Genomic DNA, 18537 nt, shown 5'->3' on the forward strand with positions numbered 1-18537 from the left:
TTTACTAATAATCTTTCAAATTAATTCGCCGCTATCAATCTAAAATGTGCACATCTTTCCTCCTTTTTACTGAAATTTATGTCTGTTAGTTCATAGCTATTGGCTACCTTTTTCTACCCGGGCCGGGTGATGCTGATGAATAATCCCTGTCCCAGTTCGCGGAAAAGATTTCCTTGTGTGCGGAAGCTGCGGCAAACAGTTCCGTGGATCCCGTCAGAGCTCCAACTTTAGAACCCACTACAAAGCGGTCCACCTCGGTCTGAAGGAGCACCCGTGTCGGCTGTGTGGCAAGAGGTTCTCTCAGATGAATAACCGTAGTCGCCACGAGAAGATTTGTGACAAGAACAAGCGTGTACTAGAGAGGGGCTGGGGGGAGCGTGGTTGAGTCTGACTCTTCATCCGAGCATGTATTTTAATAACTGCTCAGTAAAGATCCTAGTGTTCGGTCGTTTCTGTGACTTCAGAGCCATACCCTCCGCATGATACAGTTTTACGGATTTTGTTTAACCTTGATTTTATTATTTTCATGTTATATATCACGTTAAATTATGCTAAAATATATTGCTTTGAAGATTAAGATCGAAAATTACATGAAATAAGCCATAATTGTGGAGCTTTTGAGTTCATTAAATCCATCAGAAATCCTGCAATTAACAGACGTGACGTCACACCACGTGTAACGTGACGTCACACCACGTGTAACGTGACGTCACACCACGTGTAACGTGACGTCACACCACGTGTAACATGATGTCACACCACGTGTAACGTGACGTCACACCACGTGTAACATGATGTCACACCACGTGTAACGTGACGTCACACCACGTGTAACGTGACGTCACACCAGGTTCAGATGGCGGTATAAGGTGTGGTGTGTGCAGGAAGACCTTCCTGGGGCCCCACTCCCAGCCCCACTACCGACTCCACTACAACACAGTGCACCTAAAGATCAGGAAACACCAGTGTGCTGTGTGTGGCAAGCGGTTCTCACAGAATGGGAGTAAGAACAGACATCAGAAAAGTTGTGAGGCTAAACGGTCCGGTGTAACGTGTAACATGACGTCACACCACGTGTAACGTGACGTCACACCAGGTGTAACGTGACGTCACACCACGTGTAACGTGACGTCACACCAGGTTCAGATGGCTAAACGGTCCGGTGCTCCTTTCTGGAACTTGAGTGGGGAGACGGGGGATGTTTAGAACTTCAGATTGTGGACTTCTTTAAAACCTTATAATATGTTGTGTCTGTGGTTTAAATATGGTTTTTAGCATGTGTGTTTGGTGTAAATATATCTAGTAATTATGGCCACTCCAGCGTAAACTACTAGGATGTAAACTATATACGATATTTTAAATATCATTTCATCTCCCTTGGAACATGCTCGGACTATGTGAACTGTTTCAGTAGTGTCTGAAGGGGGATGCGAATGTCCGGATTGCGGCAGGAAGTTTAAAGGACCTCGCAGCGGGGAGATGTGCCGGACCCACTACGAAACAGTACATCTCAAGTTGCGCAGACACAGATGCGGCATTTGTGGCAAGGGTTTCTCTCAGAACGGGAGCATGAACAGACATCAGAAAAGTTGTGAAGCACCGGAACTTCTTCTCAGTGAGAGTGGAGGTTATGTGTGTAGGTACTGCAGTGAACATTACAAGAGTAAGGGAGCCGCCAGGAAGCATGTTAAGAGCTGTTATAGGAGAGTATTTGAAAATAAGCAGTTATGAGGAGTTGACATACCACGTGATGCCCATATTAGCAGTTATGAGTAGGAGTTGTTCTGAGTGTTTGAGATGGTCCAGAAACATATTGAGTGGACGGTCCCATAATACAGTTTGGCGTTTTGATTTATCGAAGTAAATTGTTTTTCTAGTTTACCTTTTTATGTTGGTGCCATTTACAAAATCTTTTCTATTCAATACTCTTCAAGTATTTCTAGTGAATATCTATAATATTTCTAGTGAATATCTATAATATTTCTAGTGGATATCTATAATATTTCTAGTGAATATCTATAATATTTCTAGTGAATATCTATAATATTTCTAGTGAATATCTATAATATTATAGGATTTTTATTGTACTATATCATCTTAACCCGTTAGAGCAACCATTGCATTACCAATATAACAAGACATTCACTGTGACAAAAATTTTATACAAAAAAATAAAGAAGAAATACGTAAATATGATTGACGCTGTCATGATGACACCACTATTCCTGTTCCTAAGCTATTCCTAAGTTCTAATCTGTTCCTAAGCTATTGTTCCTATGTTCCGAAGCCATTGTTCCTAAGCTATTATCCTAGTTTCAGATGGGGTAGAGTGTTCGGTGTGTCGGAGAGGATTCCTAGGCCCGTACGCTATGCCTCACTTCGTCCTCCACTACCGGACGGTTCACCTGAAAATCAAGAAGTACCCTTGCGCTTTGTGCGGCATCCGCTTCTCTCGTATCACCAACCGGAACCGTCACCAGAAAACCTGCCAGAATAAACAGTACTACCGTTACTTGGACCCCAACACTGGACATTTGATAAACCTGCCAGAATAAACAGTACTACCGTTACTTGGACAGCACGTGATACAGTCTGTTGTGATATTGTTTGACGAATTTTGTATTATGTACGAGATCTGTGTGGAGGAGTATTGTAATTCATACTGACTGGTTACCATGGTTACTAAATGAGAGATATGTAATTTTTGCTTTAGAGACTGTGAGATACGGGTGTAATGTTTTAAACAAGCTGAATATTCAGACTATGTGACCTTGTGTACTACTAAATAGAGTGTGTTGTATTCCGGCGTGTGACTGTTAATGGAGTTGAGCTAATTTCATATCATACAGAATAGAGATTGCATAGTGAATGTCTGATCATATATTAGTAACAGGCCGTAAATTAGGATCTAGCACCACAACCAACTAAAAGTCAATATTAGGCTGCCAACCAGGGACAAAAGGAATTCGCGGCATGTACGGAATCGCGATTTTTCCCATTATTTGCGACAAATTTTATGTATAGTTTAATGTATAGTCTGTTAAAAATCGCGGTATCGCCAACCAGTGTCCTAAATCAGTGATTTCAGGCATTTCAGAGCTATTCCAGCTGACTTACCGGCCAAACAGCGAGTTTTACAAACACGTGATAAACTGTGAGTTCTGTGATCGCCAGTTTTACCACGAGGGCGGCTACAGGTGCCACCTGACAAAGGTTCACGACAAGAGAACCTGGCCTGTAGGTTGTCCATCTCCTGCAAACATACCACGTGATGCCCATATTAGGAGTTATAACTCCAGACCGCCCTCCAAACGGATCATGACGTGTCAGTATTGTAACAAGGAGTTCACAAGTACGAGGAGTAAGTCTGGACATGAGTGGAGATGTGCCCGTATATTTCACCCTGACTGAGTGGAGATACGCCCGTATATTTCACCCTGACTGAGTTGAGATGTGCCCGTATATTTCACCCTGACTGAGTGGAGATGTGCCCGTATATTTCACCCTGACTGAGTGGAGATGTGCCCGTATATTTCACCCTGACTGAGTGGAGATGTGCCCGTCTATTTCACCCTGACTGAGTGGAGATGTGCCCGTATATTTCACCCTGACTGAGTGGAGATGTGCCCGTATATTTCACCCTGACTGAGTGGAGATGTGCCCGTATATTTCACCCTGACTGAGTGGAGATGCGCCCGTATATTTCACCCTGACTGAGTGGAGATGTGCCCGTATATTTCACCCTGACTGAGTGGAGATGCGCCCGTATATTTCACCCTGACTGAGTGGAGATGTGCCCGTATATTTCACCCGGACTGAGTGGAGATGTGCCCGTATATTTCACCCTGACTGAGTGGAGATGTGCCCGTCTATTTCACCCTGACTGAGTGGAGATGTGCCCGTATATTTCACCCTGACTGAGTGGAGATGTGCCAGTATATTTCACCCTGACTGAGTGGAGATGTGCCCGTATATTTCACCCTGACTGAGTGGAGATGTGCCCGTATATTTCACCCTGACTGAGTGGAGATGCGCCCGTATATTTCACCCTGACTGAGTGGAGATGCGCCCGTATAGTTCACCCTGACTGAGTGGAGATGTGCCCGTATATTTCACCCTGACTGAGTGGAGATGTGCCCGTATATTTCACCCTGACTGAGTGGAGATGTGCCTGTATATTTCACCCTGACTGAGTGGAGATGTGCCCGTATATTTCACCCTGACTGAGTGGAGATGCGCCCGTATATTTCACCCTGACTGAGTGGAGATGCGCCCGTATATTTCACCCGGACTAAGTGGAGATGTGCCCGTATATTTCACCCTGACTGAGTGGAGATGCGCCCGTATATTTCACCCTGACTGAGTGGAGATGTGCCCGTATATTTCACCCTGACTGAGTGGCGATGTGCCCGTATATTTCACCCTGACTGAGTGGAGATGTGTCCGTATATTTCACCCTGACTGAGTTGAGATGTGCCCGTATATTTCACCCTGACTGAGTGGAGATGTGCCCGTATATTTCACCCTGACTGAGTGGAGATGTGCCCGTATATTTCACCCTGACTGAGTGGAGATGCGCCCGTATATTTCACCCTGACTGAGTGGAGATGTGCCCGTATGTTTCACCCGGACTGAGTGGAGATGTGCCCGTATATTTCACCCTGACTGAGTGGAGATGTGCCCGTATATTTCACCCGGACTTTGTTGAGATGTGCCCGTATATTTCACCCTGACTGAGTGGAGATGTGTCCGTATATTTCACCCTGACTGAGTGGAGATGTGCCCGTATATTTCACCCGGACTGAGTGGAGATGTGCCCGTATATTTCACCCTGACTGAGTGGAGATGTGCCCGTATATTTCACCCTGACTGAGTGGAGATGTGTCCGTATATTTCACCCTGACTGAGTGGAGATGTGCCCGTATATTTCACCCTGACTGAGTGGAGATGTGCCCGTATATTTCACCCTGATTGAGTGGAGATGCGCCCGTATATTTCACCCTGACTAAGTGGAGATGTGCCCGTATATTTCACCCTGACTGAGTGGAGATGTGCCCGTATATTTCACCCTGACTGAGCTTGAGTGGAGATGTGTCCGTATATTTCACCCTGACTGAGTGGAGATGTGCCCGTATATTTCACCCGGACTTTGTGGAGATGTGCCCGTATATTTCACCCTGACTGAAACACTATTATTCTGAAGTTAAAACTTGAATTAACTATTTGATTTTGGATGCGGTTACTAAAATGTTACGGGGCTTAAATTTGGCTAAAATCTGCGGTTCATTTTATAAGAAATTTTGCCACCAAATTTTGGCCAATTCAGGCACGCTCTAAAATCTAAAAATAGGCCTAGAAATAATGTAATTAGAAGATAACTGAACTACAATACAATATCTTCAAACTATCCTTGCTTCAGTTGTCACTCTTGATGGTCTCATGTGTCCGTCATGTGACCGGACATTTCGTGGTCCACGGAGAAAGGAAATATTCAAGACCCACTACTCGGCCATCCATCTTCACATCAAGAAGTATGTATGTTCCTACTGCACTAGACGGTTCGCTCAGAACGGGGCACGGAAACGACACGAACTGACGTGCAAAGGTCCCGGATCCTGGAATTCCAACTTCCAGATTGAAATAGTCGGCACTCAGCCAAATGCAACACCCGCTGTTTGTCGACACTGCAAGAAACAGTTCGATAGCTTGCGGAGTAGGAGCAGTCACGAGTGGCGGTGTAGCGACCGTTTCGGAGCCGGCTGATGGCTGTTACTTATCCGAAATCTACAATGTAAATGCACTGTAATGACATGCACTATGCACTTGTTATTTTGTCACAGCGTCAAATATTGTAAAGGAGCCGTTATTATTGACATGGTTTTAACGGCGTCTTACTCTATCCGTACTATGCAGTTCACGTGTTAATCGCAAACTCGGTGAAACAATTAGATATTTAGTTACAATACATAGCTGTTTAAATCTTTATTTGCAGTTTAATTTAATACAATAGTAATGCGCTGGGAAGTTATATTTGTACAATTAAGTTCTGGGACTGTTTGGGACTCGCGACCTATTTGTTTTTACATTATGTCAATATTCGTATTAGTTTTTGCTTTATTCTTCAGATTATTCTATTATTCGACTTAAACCTTAAAATATCAAATGGTCAGATTGAATCAAAACTGAGTGGCAAAAAAACAGAAGACAGCTCAGATGAGATCAGAGCCAGTATTATATGTGAAATTATATGTAACATTTTTAGATACAACAGGAGAATTGATGGAAGTACTAGGACTAATGCCCTCCCCAAACATGGCTCCACCACTTCGAGATCCACCACTTCAAGATTCAGATGAGATCAGAGCCAGTATTATATGTGAATCGTCCACACCACTTCAAGATTCAGATGAGATCAGAGCCAGTATTATATGTGAATCGTACACACCACTTACATATACGACAGCTTCAGGAATAAATTTAACTATGAATGGGGTACGAGGCAGTAAGGTTGGCGTATCGTATGCATGCAAACACTGTGACAGAAAGTTCACCGTTAGCAGATCAATGTATGCGCATCTCGGGAATTGTTTTCTCAACCCCTCAAGAAAGAAACGTAAACCTCGGTCTTCTAAATCCATTACAAATGTTTCCCGCCAAGATTTGCAGCCGCAGAGTAGCAGGGAGAAGAAGGTGCAGGTGGCAATCAGACGTTCCCAGAGTCCCACCAACGATGCAAATCTTCCACCAGGAAAGAGACAGTACAGGCGTTTTTGTGAGTAGAGTCACGAGACTCGGACACTGGATGCTGTCTCAATCTGAAGTAGGGCCCTTCACGAAACAATTTATGTAATAAGATCTTCATGATATTTAGTTTCGAGAACTGTGTACTTTATAGCTCGCTGTTTTTATCAGTATATCGATACTGATTTTTAAGTTATTCAACATGATAATTGTTTTGATGTTATGATATGCATATTTATTTTAGCCTAATATGCTCTATAGGTGTTACGTTTGACAAGAAGTTGTATCATAGTTCGTGACTAAAAGGATGAGGGTATTTTTATCAAGTGACTATTGCAACCTGACTGCCAATCTATTGGCTGCCCCCCAACAATATCAGATATGTCCTATAACTTGACTTTCACATCCTACTTTTAACCTACCCCTAATGTAGACCATTTCCAGATACAACAGGAGAATTGATGGAAGTACTAGGACTAATGTCCTCCTCGAACATGACTCCACCACTTCGAGATTACAGCTACAACCCGACCTCTGACGAGCCTGCTTTAGATTACAGCTACAACCCGACCTCTGACGAGCCAGCTTTAGATTACAGCTACAACCCGAACTCTAAGACATGTAAACATTGTGGCAGGGTCCTTGTGACTGTGAAGAGCAGGTCAGCTCATGAGTGGCAATGTAAAAAGGGACCTCCCAAGAAAAGACGTCGTTGGTTCTACTCAAAATAAGACGTCGTTGGTTAATTTAATTTGTAATTTGTAAAGTTCGTAGATTACTCTACAGGGTCATCGAATAGTTCGACCGCCCTTGTTTTACAGTACACTACATTGTAGATGTTCTGAAGGAGTATCCTAAGATTCTTGATCTTTTGGCACAGGCACCCCTCCTCATTTAACCCTCAATCAAGTTTCCTATCATTCGGCTGAGTCGACCGAGGAGATCGCATAGATCCAATGAATCCTTAGCTTCTCCCTAGACTGAGTGAAACTGGGATTCGAACCCTGAACCTTCTGTACAGAACCACTAGGCCACCCACTCAAAATAAGACTTCGTTGGTTCAAAACAAAATGTGTGGCTTATTGTTTATTTTATTTAATTTAACAGTTACTTACTTCGTTAGTTATGTGTGGCTTATTGTTTATTTTATTTAATTTAACGGTATAGTAATCTTTTCTTGTTTTAGAGTACTTTATTATCTGATAATTTAGATTTTACTTGTTTTGGGGTCCTTTTTTCTGCTAACTTAATACTTACTGAACAATGAACATAACTATATGTAGTATAATCAGACAACCGTTAATTAATTAACGTATTTAATTAACGGATGTAGTTAATTATAGTATCACCATAGTCTTACATCTAATCGTGCATTGATATCCCGAATCTTCTTTCTCACTAGAAAGCATCACTGAAAAATTTTGAATAAAATTCTAAATTTGGTTCAAAAACTATATTTACATTTACAATATTTTACACTAGAAGTCATATTAGATTTACAATGCTGAGGAACTAGTAGTGTAACTATGGTAACTAGAAGTGTAACTATGGTAACTATTACTTCAGTTTCAACAGAGGATAGAATAATCCCAATGATCCTGAAATGTTCATTTTGTGGAAAGATATTCTACGGCCCAGAGAGAGATAACATGCACAGAAGACACACAACTTCAGCTCACCCTATTTCCTCCCACCTGATACAGAAGACAGTGCCAGAAGCAGAAAGATTGGTCACGATCTGTACTCCTCGAAAACATGCCTGTCTACACTGTGACAGAGCTTTTGATACTCTTAAGGGTCTTAATATCCACCGGTCGCTTTATCACGAGCGGTCTTCTCCTTACGCCAAGAGGAAGTAGATTGAACTCAATGAGTATTTGAGCGAGCAATAACAATTTGTTGTCGCCATGTCATGGTGCAGAGATGTTTAAATCAGCGAGGAGACTGGCCTTCTGACTCGACTATGTGAAACACCGTGTTATGTAATCTTTCATGTTTAAATTATAATGATTTTAATGTTTTGCCGTCAGAAAAACGTTACTCTTATGTAGATTTGTGGGTCCTGTGTAAATTAGCCGGCTGAGCAAATTATATTAAGGTCACAGAAAGTTTAAAGCTGGGAATGTAAGAATTATTTCCAAAAAATTTTGTCTCACCTAGAGTTGCAAGCTTTCACAATGATAATTCCTTCAGCTTCAAACGGGTTAGAATGCCCCATATGTGGATGGACTTTTGATGGTCCACGGAAAAACTCAAAGTTAGAGAACCACCTCCAAACTTTCCATCTCAAGATGACAACAAGCTTCCCTTGTGAGTTCTGCGGCCGCTCTTTTAACAGGAAGGACAACATGAAGAGACACCAGGAGACTTGCCGAATGAACCCCAACCCCCGACCATCTAAAAGAAAGCTATAGCAGCGTAGCATGCTGTCACGCCTGAGATTATGGATATTATAAACTTCGATATTCGATTAAATATTTATGTTGCTGAGTTGAGAATTATTTGTGGGTCCTTATACGACGAAATATGATCTTAGTCTTAAGTATCATATTTTAATTTTTTATTTGTGGATTTTTTGGGATTAAATTAAAGATAAAATGATAAGAATTGCTAATACATTTTTCTCCCAGTTACGCTACCAGTTCTTAAATAAAAGCGGATTAAAACACACACTCCCCTTTTCAGTAGTGGCAGATCAAGGCTTGGAATGTCCAGTATGCAAGATGATCTTTAAGGGTCCCCGACAGAGAGGCGTTTACAAGACACATTTCGAAACCATACACCAAGGAAAGAAGATCAGCCCCACTTGCATTATATGTGGACGTACATTCAACAAGGAGAACGACAGGAAAATGCACCAACAGACCTGCCCAAATATCCTGAAACCCAGACTGCCGTCCAAACATGTTTGTGTACACTGTGACAGAAACTTTGACACCCTGAAAGGCCTCAACATCCACAGGACCCTCTACCATGAGCGATCCCCTCACGCAAGAAAGAGATGAATGTTTGTTTTTCCTATAATGATCAGTTAAATGGTTTCTGTGAATGTGTATGCTCGGTATAATGAATGTTAGAATGGTTTTTAAAAACTTTAAAACAATTATAAATTATTAGATCCAGGTGAAACGGACTTAAATTTTAGTCTGGATGTGGTAGCGTCGAATTCTCAAACGCAATCAGCAGTTTTAAGATGATATGCCAACCTAGGCCTCGTTCCTTACTATAAGAATCAATTCCGCTTCAGTATTCGAAGAGCGTGCAATTGCGCGAGAACACCTCACGGCGAGGTGTCCAGTATGTGGTAAAACGTTCCGTGGTCCTCACTGTAAAGGAGTACTCTCAACCCACATAAACACGATCCACCTCAAAGTTAAGAGCTGGCACTGTGTCTTCTGTGCACGTGTCTTCTTCCGAAACGACAGTAGGAGGAGACATCAGCTAACGTGCTTCAGGAACCCCGACCTGGGGAGAGAGGCTGGCGGCTCAGAGACTGTCTCGGATGAGTTTTGTAAATATTGTCATCAGATGTTTGGGAGTGTGAAGAAGAGAGCAGCTCATGAGTGGCGATGTGGACGGACTTTATAGATAAAGGACTCCAAAAGGACGGAGTGCAGAAAATAGTCAAAAATGAGCTTATTTATTAGAAATGGTTACGTAAATTATTATTTTGGTCGTTCTAATATTTTTTGTCGTTGACATGCTGTCTGCTTTAAGTGTGTTCTGCCAGTCTACAGCGTGTGATTGGTTTGTTTTTCCCAAATAAAATGAAGTCATATCTGTTCAGTTAAGTAAGACTGTGCTTTCTGTCTGAATTCTAGCGTATAATCCGCTGGTTTAAAAATATGTTGGGACGGAGTTATTTCATGCTTTGATTTTGAATATAAACCACCCCCAAAATATGTCTACATCAAATTACTTTATTACCCGGCTGCCATATCATCGTCTTGACGAATAGATTCGTCTAAAGTAGTCCGTAGTCAGTACTGTTCCTTCATTATTCAGTACTGTTCCTTCATTATTCAGTACTATTTCTTCAGTACACAGTACCTCCGCTCATACAGGCGGTTGGGAGTGCCTGCTATGTGGAAAGATATTCACCGGACGTCAGAGCAAATCAGTCTTCAAACTCCACCTGGACACAATCCACTATCAGAAGCAAAGTTCACCCTGTCAACACTGTGACAAGGTGTTTAACCGGGCTGGAAACCGGAAGAGACACGAACGCTCGTGCCGGGAGAATCCTGCTCATCAGATGCGGGAGGAACAGTTCAGACTGAGAGTGCACGACCCAGCAGAGGTGTCCGGTTGGAGATCCTGATGCGGGAGGAACAGTTCCTGGGAGTGCACGACCCAACAGAGGTGTCCGGTTGGAGATCCTGATGGTGGTCAACTTGTGTCCATTTAGGAATACTGAACTTTGATGATGTCAATATTTAGGAATTAAGTCCATCCCCCCTTTTTAATCGTTTACTTTACCTTTTAAGTCATTGGAAGTAGTGTATTATTTATATACACGAAAGTTGCTCTGACATTGGTAATCTGTACCTTTAAGAGCGTGGATTGTTGATTAAGTCGGAGGACATAAGACCGAATTTTGGATGGTTCGTAATATGTAATGCAAAATGGCAAAATTATGCAAAATCTTCAGGATTAAATGTTCGCAAAATTTACCACTCACCAGTCTGGGCCAAACTGAAAGTCCAATAAAATTCAAAAATCATGAAACCTGAAACAATTTTTCGAACTATCACTACCCCAGTGGGTAACGACGACCATGGAATGGTGTGTACCGTCTGCGGCAAGGTTTACCGGGACAAGTTTACCTGTAGGAAACACTACCAAACAATACACCTCAAACGACGGGATTACGCGTGTATATACTGTCAAAAACTGTTCTCACAAAAAGGAAATAGATGTAGACACGAACTAGTTTGTAAACATAAACGTCCGTTACCACCTTGGAGTTGAGATTTTAGAAAAGGAAAATATGAATCTTGATGATTGTTTCGAGACTTGATTGGTTGAATTTGACGACGATTATGTCGGAGATATTTGTTTTTATCAAGGAAGATTATTTAAAAGTTTTAGTAGCATTCAAGAAGTATGTTTTGTTGTATCTGTATGAAGTCCAGAGAGCTTTTTATTTAATTTCAGTTACTTGTTATGGGACCACACATGATCATGAGTTTGAAGAGCTGTTTTAGCAATTGATATTGCTTTTACATTGCATTGTTTCCGAAGGTCTTTATCGCAATGATTAATTTGATCGAAAACCCGAAACCATCCTATTTTCCCAGCGAGATTAAACGCACTGCAGCGCAAAACTTTTTAATTTGACTACCTGACCTCTAAGCTTAAATTATTATTTCCATACTTCTAACAATACTTAAACAGTAGTAAAATCTCACTGAACCCGTCCTGTTACCAGATCTAGATGGAGTCACGTGCCCAGTATGCGGGAAAGCATTCCGAGGGCACCACTACAAGAACACCTTCAAAGTTCACTATCGTACAGTGCACCTCAAGATCCGGAACTACATCTGCACCTACTGTAGTAGGAGGTTTACACAGTACGGGTCAAAGAAAAGGCACATGAGCACGTGCATTTATAATGTTGGTAACGGTGGAAACGGCACATGAGCACGTGCATTTATAATGTTGGTAACGGTGGAAACGGCACATGAGCACGTGCATTTATAATGTTGGTAACGGTGGAAACGACACATGAACACGTGCATTTATAATGTTGGTAACGGTGGAAACGGCACATGAGCACGTGCATTTATGATGCTGGTAACGGTGGAAACGGCACATGAGCACGTGCATTTATGATGCTAGTAACGGTGGAAACGGCACATGAGCACGTGCATTTATGATGCTAGTAACGGTGGAAACGGCACATGAGCACGTGCATTTATAATGTTGGTAACGGTGTAAACGGCCCATGAGCACGTGCATTTATAATGCTGGTAACGGTGTAAACGGCACATGAGCACTTGCATTTATAATGCTGGTAACTGTGGAAACGGCACATGAACACGTGCATTTATAATGTTGGTAACGGTGGAAAGTGATATGGGTGAAATGATGCTGTAAGTGTGGACTGTGGCCATTACCCGGCCTGCTGTATCGATGTTCTTGAACTTAGTCTGAACTATGCATTAGTTGAATGACAAGGAGAAAAAATGATTTTTTTTCGCATTGCTTTTCAGTTACAGTACTTAAAGTAACTTTCGATATATGTATGGTATATTAACTAGCGGTGTATTCCCTTCTTAGGAACATGTACAATTATTAACATGGCTTAAACGTGAGGTTTACAATGATTTTCTTGGAGATAATATGGCACTTTCAAATTTAAACCAAGCACTGGACGAAACGGGCCCTAAATAATATAAACTGCATACATTTAGCAACCTTTGAAACGGAAATTAACCTGCTTTTCATGATTTGTGAACCGAAAATGACTATTCAGTTGTGATTTCAGTTTACACAGAAGAAGGAATCGTTTGTCCAGTTTGTCAAAAAATATTTAGAGGTCACACAAACAAAAGTTCATTCAGAGTTCACTTTCGAACTATCCACCTTAACATCAAGAACTTTGTTTGCCACCTCTGCGGCCGGAAGTTCACTCAGAACGGCTCTAGAAAGAGACACATGCAGGTGTGTTCTGTACCCCCATTTACCAGGTAACTAAGTAACCAGGTAACTAAGTAACCAGGTAACTAAGTAACCAGGTAACTAAGTAACCAGGTAACTAAGTAACCAGGTAACTAAGTAACCAGGTAACTAAGTAACCAGGTAACTAAGTAACCAGGTAACTAAGTAACCAGGTAACTAAGTAACCAGGTAACTAAGTAACCAGGTTCTGTACCCCCATTTACCGCGGAGTTTGGGAGAAAGTAAAAAAGCCGTGGTAAATCAGGGCTTTGATTGTTTATACACTATGTATGTTAAGCCCGATTTGTGGGAAAGGAAATGGCCGCTGTAAATCGGGGTTTTACTGTACAAACTTTAATAAGATGTGGTTTATGAAATACCGGTGAGATTGTCATTAGTGAGATTATTTAGTGTTAAAAGAGCCAGTAATATTATTACTGATACGTTTTGTTTTAAGGTCTGTGCTGTGAGCGAGCATAGCCCGTTATACTGATTAATAATAGTTATTGATTATTATATTCTGTAATACATGAGTCATTATGTATTAGTTAGATTTATTTAATTCGTATTTCTATCTCAATTAATTTTTGTGTTTCCTTTCTCTAATAAATCAAAATGAACAATGGCTAAGAAATGACGATACAGAATTTAAAAGTGAACCTTAGTTGTATCAGTTGAAAGTATCAGTTGTCGATCCACTCATTCATGACCACTTTTAATCGAACCAAGAACTTTCAGTGCTTTCCGTGCTACCTGATAACTTGAACGAAGACTGCTGTTACCCCTAGTTACCTCCTAGTTACCCAACTTGAACGAAGACTGCTGTTACCCCTAGTTACCTCCTAGTTACCCCTAGTTACCTCCTAGTTACCACCTAGTTACTTTCAGTGCTTTCCGTGCTACCTGATAACTTGAACGAAGACTGCTGTTTGTGTCCAGTTTGTGGTAAAATCTTTCTTGGAGTCTGGAAAAAGAAGAACGCCCATCTTCACTACCGCACTGTTCACTTGAAACAGCAAAACTACAAGTGTTCGTTTTGCGACAAACGTTTTGGTCAATGTGGTTCGAGGAAGAGACACGAGCACACCTGTCCACGACGCTCAACTTGCTGATTTCTATTCCTCCGTATATTATATTGATGTTATTGATTTTTTAAAGGTTCCTGTGCACGATGTATAGCACGTTAAGACACAAATTTAAGTATATTTTGGGTTTTTCTAACCCTAACAATTTACTGTTACCCTTTCTTCGTCAGATTAAAACTGGAATAGTCGAATAGATAAAGCCGCACAAAATTCGACCAGAGATACGTCATAAATCTTCAATATCTTTACTTTCAGTGATGAAGATCAAAGCAGACGCCTACCACCGGGCTAAGGACCAGAGGAAGTTTGTTTGCGTTCTGTGTTGCAAGTCCTTCTACCGTCGCCGTCACCTGGAGAACCATCACCGGACTCACACGGGAGAGAGGCCCTTTGTGTGTGGTCTGTGTGGGAAACGCTTCGGAGACAGTTCTAACTACAGGAAACACATCAAGCAGCCACATATGATACCTTGATGTAAACTCAGACACGGGCCAATATGAACCACTTAAACACGGGCCAATGTGAACCACTTAAACACGGGCCAATGTGAACCAATTTATTCGGTGAAGAAAGTTTTAAATAGTTTATAACTTTGTAACGAACTAATTTATAGTATTAACCCAGTAGTAAGCTAAGAGTATTAGCTAGTTTACAGAGCTTTTGTATAATTATCATACTTTATAGATTTAGTACAGAGAAATTACATGTAAACTGTGAGATAAACATAATATGTCAGATTTATCGAGATTATTTATACGTGACCTGCTTAGCTTTGATCGTGAGACCAATCATCAGCAAATTATTTTACCTTTTCACACGAAAGTTAATGTCCCTCCAAATATCAAACCCGGATATTTAGGACTTCACTGGTAGGACCACTGCGAACCACTGGTAACCACTGGTAACCACTGGTAACCACTTCACTGGTAGAACCACTGGTAACCACTTGTAACCACTGGTAACCACTGGTAACCACTTCACTGGTAGAACCACTGGTAACCACTGGTAGAACCACTGGTAACCACTGGTAACCACTGGTTACCACTAGTTACCACTTCACTGGTAGAACCACTGCGAACCACTGAAGATTATTTAACTTTCAGCCAGCAGGAGAATAGCGTACCAGCACAAGTGCCCCATCTGCGAGAAGATATTTCAGACCAAACAGAACTGTGCTACCCACTACCAAGCTATCCACCTTAAAGCGAGGCCTTTCCAGTGTGAAACGTGTGGCAGGTTCTTTGGGTTCCACCAGTCCAAGATTAGACACTCTAAGACATGTCCTGCATTGAAAATGAAACGTTTTTAGATAAGATGGCGGACTGTTGCCCTTTAAATGTTTTAATTTAAGAGCAGGACTCAGTAATTTATAGATACGATTTTTAATCTGATCCAGATTTATTAAATAATAGCCTGTTAATTGTAACCTAAGTTGCAAATTCTTAATACCAAACATCGAGCATTTCATTTGAATTGATTTCTTTATATTACTATATTTATAACAAATAGACATAGAGTATGTCCATCAACAAATTATACAACAACAAAATCAACTCCGTTAGTTTCATATCGACAAATCTCTGATCTAGTTACCACCTAGTTACCACCTAGTTACCACCTAGTTACCACCTAGTTACCACCTAGTTACCACCTAGTTACCACTTTCCTGACCTAGGAGGTTACAATTGTCCCGTTTGTAATAAGACGTTTCTTGGGAAAAGCTACAAGCAAGATTACGCTCGACACTACCAAGCAATCCATCTTAAATTGCGCCAGTACAGATGCGAGAGGTGTGGCAAGATGTTTGCGTACACATTCACCAGAGCTCGACACATGAAACGAAACTGTAGAGGTTGATGGGTTTAAAACGTCTGCAGAGTATTATAGTTATAGTTAAATTATTTAGAAGCCTATATATTAGTTATTAATTGTTTTTAAAAGTTGAACCACGCGCATGTTTATGGCTTCAAAGATATACTGATAGGACTTACGGAAGGAATTTCACAGTACGATATGAAACTGTTCTGTTTTATCGAAGCTAAGCAGTAATTTTGGAATTTTTCGGCAAGTTAAACCCTCCTAGTTACCACCTAGCTACCTTCAATTACCACCTAGCTACCTCCTAGATACCTAGTTACTACCAAGACCTCCTAGTTCCCTCCTATTTACCACCTATTTACCGCCTAGTTATCCCCTAATTACCCCCTAGTTACCGCCTAGTTACCGCCTAGTTACCACCTAGTTACCGCCTAGTTACCACCAAGACCGTCTAGTTACCACCAACACCTAGTTACCTCCAATATGCCACCTAGTTACCGCCTAGTTACCTCCTAGTTATCACCTAGTTACCACCTAGTTACACCTAGTTACCTCCTAGTTACCCCTAGTTACCACCTAGTTACCCCTAGTTACCACCTAGTTACCCCTAGTTACCACCTAGCTACCACCTAGTTACCCCTAGTTACCACCTAGTTACCCCTAGTTACCACCTAGTTACCTCCTAGTTATCACCTAGTTACCACCTAGTTACACCTAGTTACCTCCTAGTTACCCCTAGTTACCACCTAGTTACCCCTAGTTACCACCTAGTTACCCCTAGTTACCACCTAGTTACCCCTAGTTACCACCTAGCTACCACCTAGTTACCCCTAGTTACCACCTAGCTACCACCTAGTTACCTCCTAACACTATCAGGGTGTTACAACTGCCCCGTCTGCAGTAAGGTGTTTGCAGGAAGGAACTTCAGGCAGGACTACCTGAGACACTACCAGTCTGTTCACCTAAAGTTACGGCAGTATCAGTGCGAGATGTGCGGCAAGATGTTCAGTCTGGCTCAGACCAGGAACAGACACGTGAGGTCCAAACATCTCAGTCACATGTGATTTATTAGAGTTTGAACAGACACGTGATAAATTACTGTAACAGGGCATTCTCTCAGAGTAACAATAGGAATAGGCACTCTTACACGTGCAAGGAGCGGCCACGCTAGGCGCCGCTTTAGTGTTTCTGGCTAAGTGCCAACTCTCGTCACGTGTTCTCACTGTAAACATAGTGTTATGTTATTAAAAAAGCTAAATCACGTGTCGTTACTTTTTATTATCGGATGGTTAAATATCACATAGTTATATTATTATGTTTACTAATTTTTTAATAGAAAAGACAGACTATTCAGTTTATCATATATGGTATCTGGTTAAATTCATGATATTAAATTATTATGAATTATTATTACAACAATTTAGATTTTGAATAATCGAGTTTTATTTTGTCTGTTTATTTGGCAGGATGTAAATTTATTCTTACAGCAACAAAATATCGGAATGCAACTCAAAATATCATTGATAATCTCAAATCATCACAGAGCAATTATGTTTGTTTGTTTGTTGTTTGTTTGTTTATAGAACCCGTCCCCAATCTCGTATCGGAAAATGACTAAACTCAGGTCTGAGTGTGAATACGGGTGGTACCTTCCAGTTTGTTCATTAAGCATTTAGAGTTTGTAAAACTGCAGTTACAATTGTGCTAGAGTATTTTTAGTTTGTACGGTCGATATCAGGTCTAAATCCCTACATGCTTCCAAAATTTCCAATCTGCAACTTTCTGCACAATGTACTGGAATGTTTTGGGAAAAAAAAAGAAAGTGATATATAAATAAAATCAACGATTTAGTGTTAGGAAGGTCAAATTAATTCCCTGGTTTCTAAAGTCAGCTTAAAAGTCGGAAAATTTAAGTATGTAGGGTCGATACCAAACCGATTATTGAGCGATGGTAGCTAAATAGTTGGTTCCTGGGATACAGAGTCCTCCTGATTCCTCAGTCTTTGAGTGTGTTTGTTGTTCTTGTTCAGTTCTGTCCATATTTCCTCGTGTTATATAATCAAGAGGCTTACATATGAACATATTGACATGGGTGTAGAGTTGAGCCTGTACGGAACCTAGTAGTTTCAGTTCCTTGTTTAACTTGCCGTACAGCAAGGACATTCACTACTTTAGCCCGGCGAGGCACTTAGCTCACTCCACATGTTCAAAGTTATGTTTATTAGGGCAG

At 41.2% G+C, this 18537-nt stretch overlaps 2 protein-coding genes across 21 annotated transcripts in view; both read left to right on the top strand.

Moving 5' to 3' along the window:
- Positions 1-18537, top strand: part of LOC134813368 (uncharacterized) — a 359978-nt gene that overhangs the window by 299188 nt on the left and 42253 nt on the right. The gene's annotated exons all lie outside the window — the stretch shown is intronic.
- The window catches only part of LOC134813369 (zinc finger protein 236-like), a 145376-nt gene that overhangs the window by 58688 nt on the left and 68151 nt on the right, over positions 1-18537 (top strand). For 2 of the 20 annotated variants that reach the window (XM_063821071.1, XM_063821072.1), the window contains exon 7: positions 5420-5859. The exons of 10 other annotated variants lie outside the window; for them this stretch is intronic. In XM_063821071.1, the coding sequence (XP_063677141.1) occupies positions 5420-5763 (344 nt within the window). In that variant the 3' untranslated portion in view covers positions 5764-5859. Of the gene's footprint in view, positions 1-850; positions 2079-5419; positions 6119-6262; positions 8169-10781; positions 11597-13231; positions 13412-13609; positions 13989-14744; positions 15438-18537 lie in introns of those variants that run through there. 8 more of the 20 variants (XM_063821095.1, XM_063821089.1, XM_063821091.1 and 5 more) reach the window with 8 other exon arrangements.

This window comes from Bolinopsis microptera, chromosome 3 (genome assembly GCF_026151205.1).
Source record: "Bolinopsis microptera isolate Bmic1 chromosome 3, MBARI_Bmic_1.0, whole genome shotgun sequence".
NCBI lineage: Eukaryota > Metazoa > Ctenophora > Tentaculata > Lobata > Bolinopsidae > Bolinopsis > Bolinopsis microptera.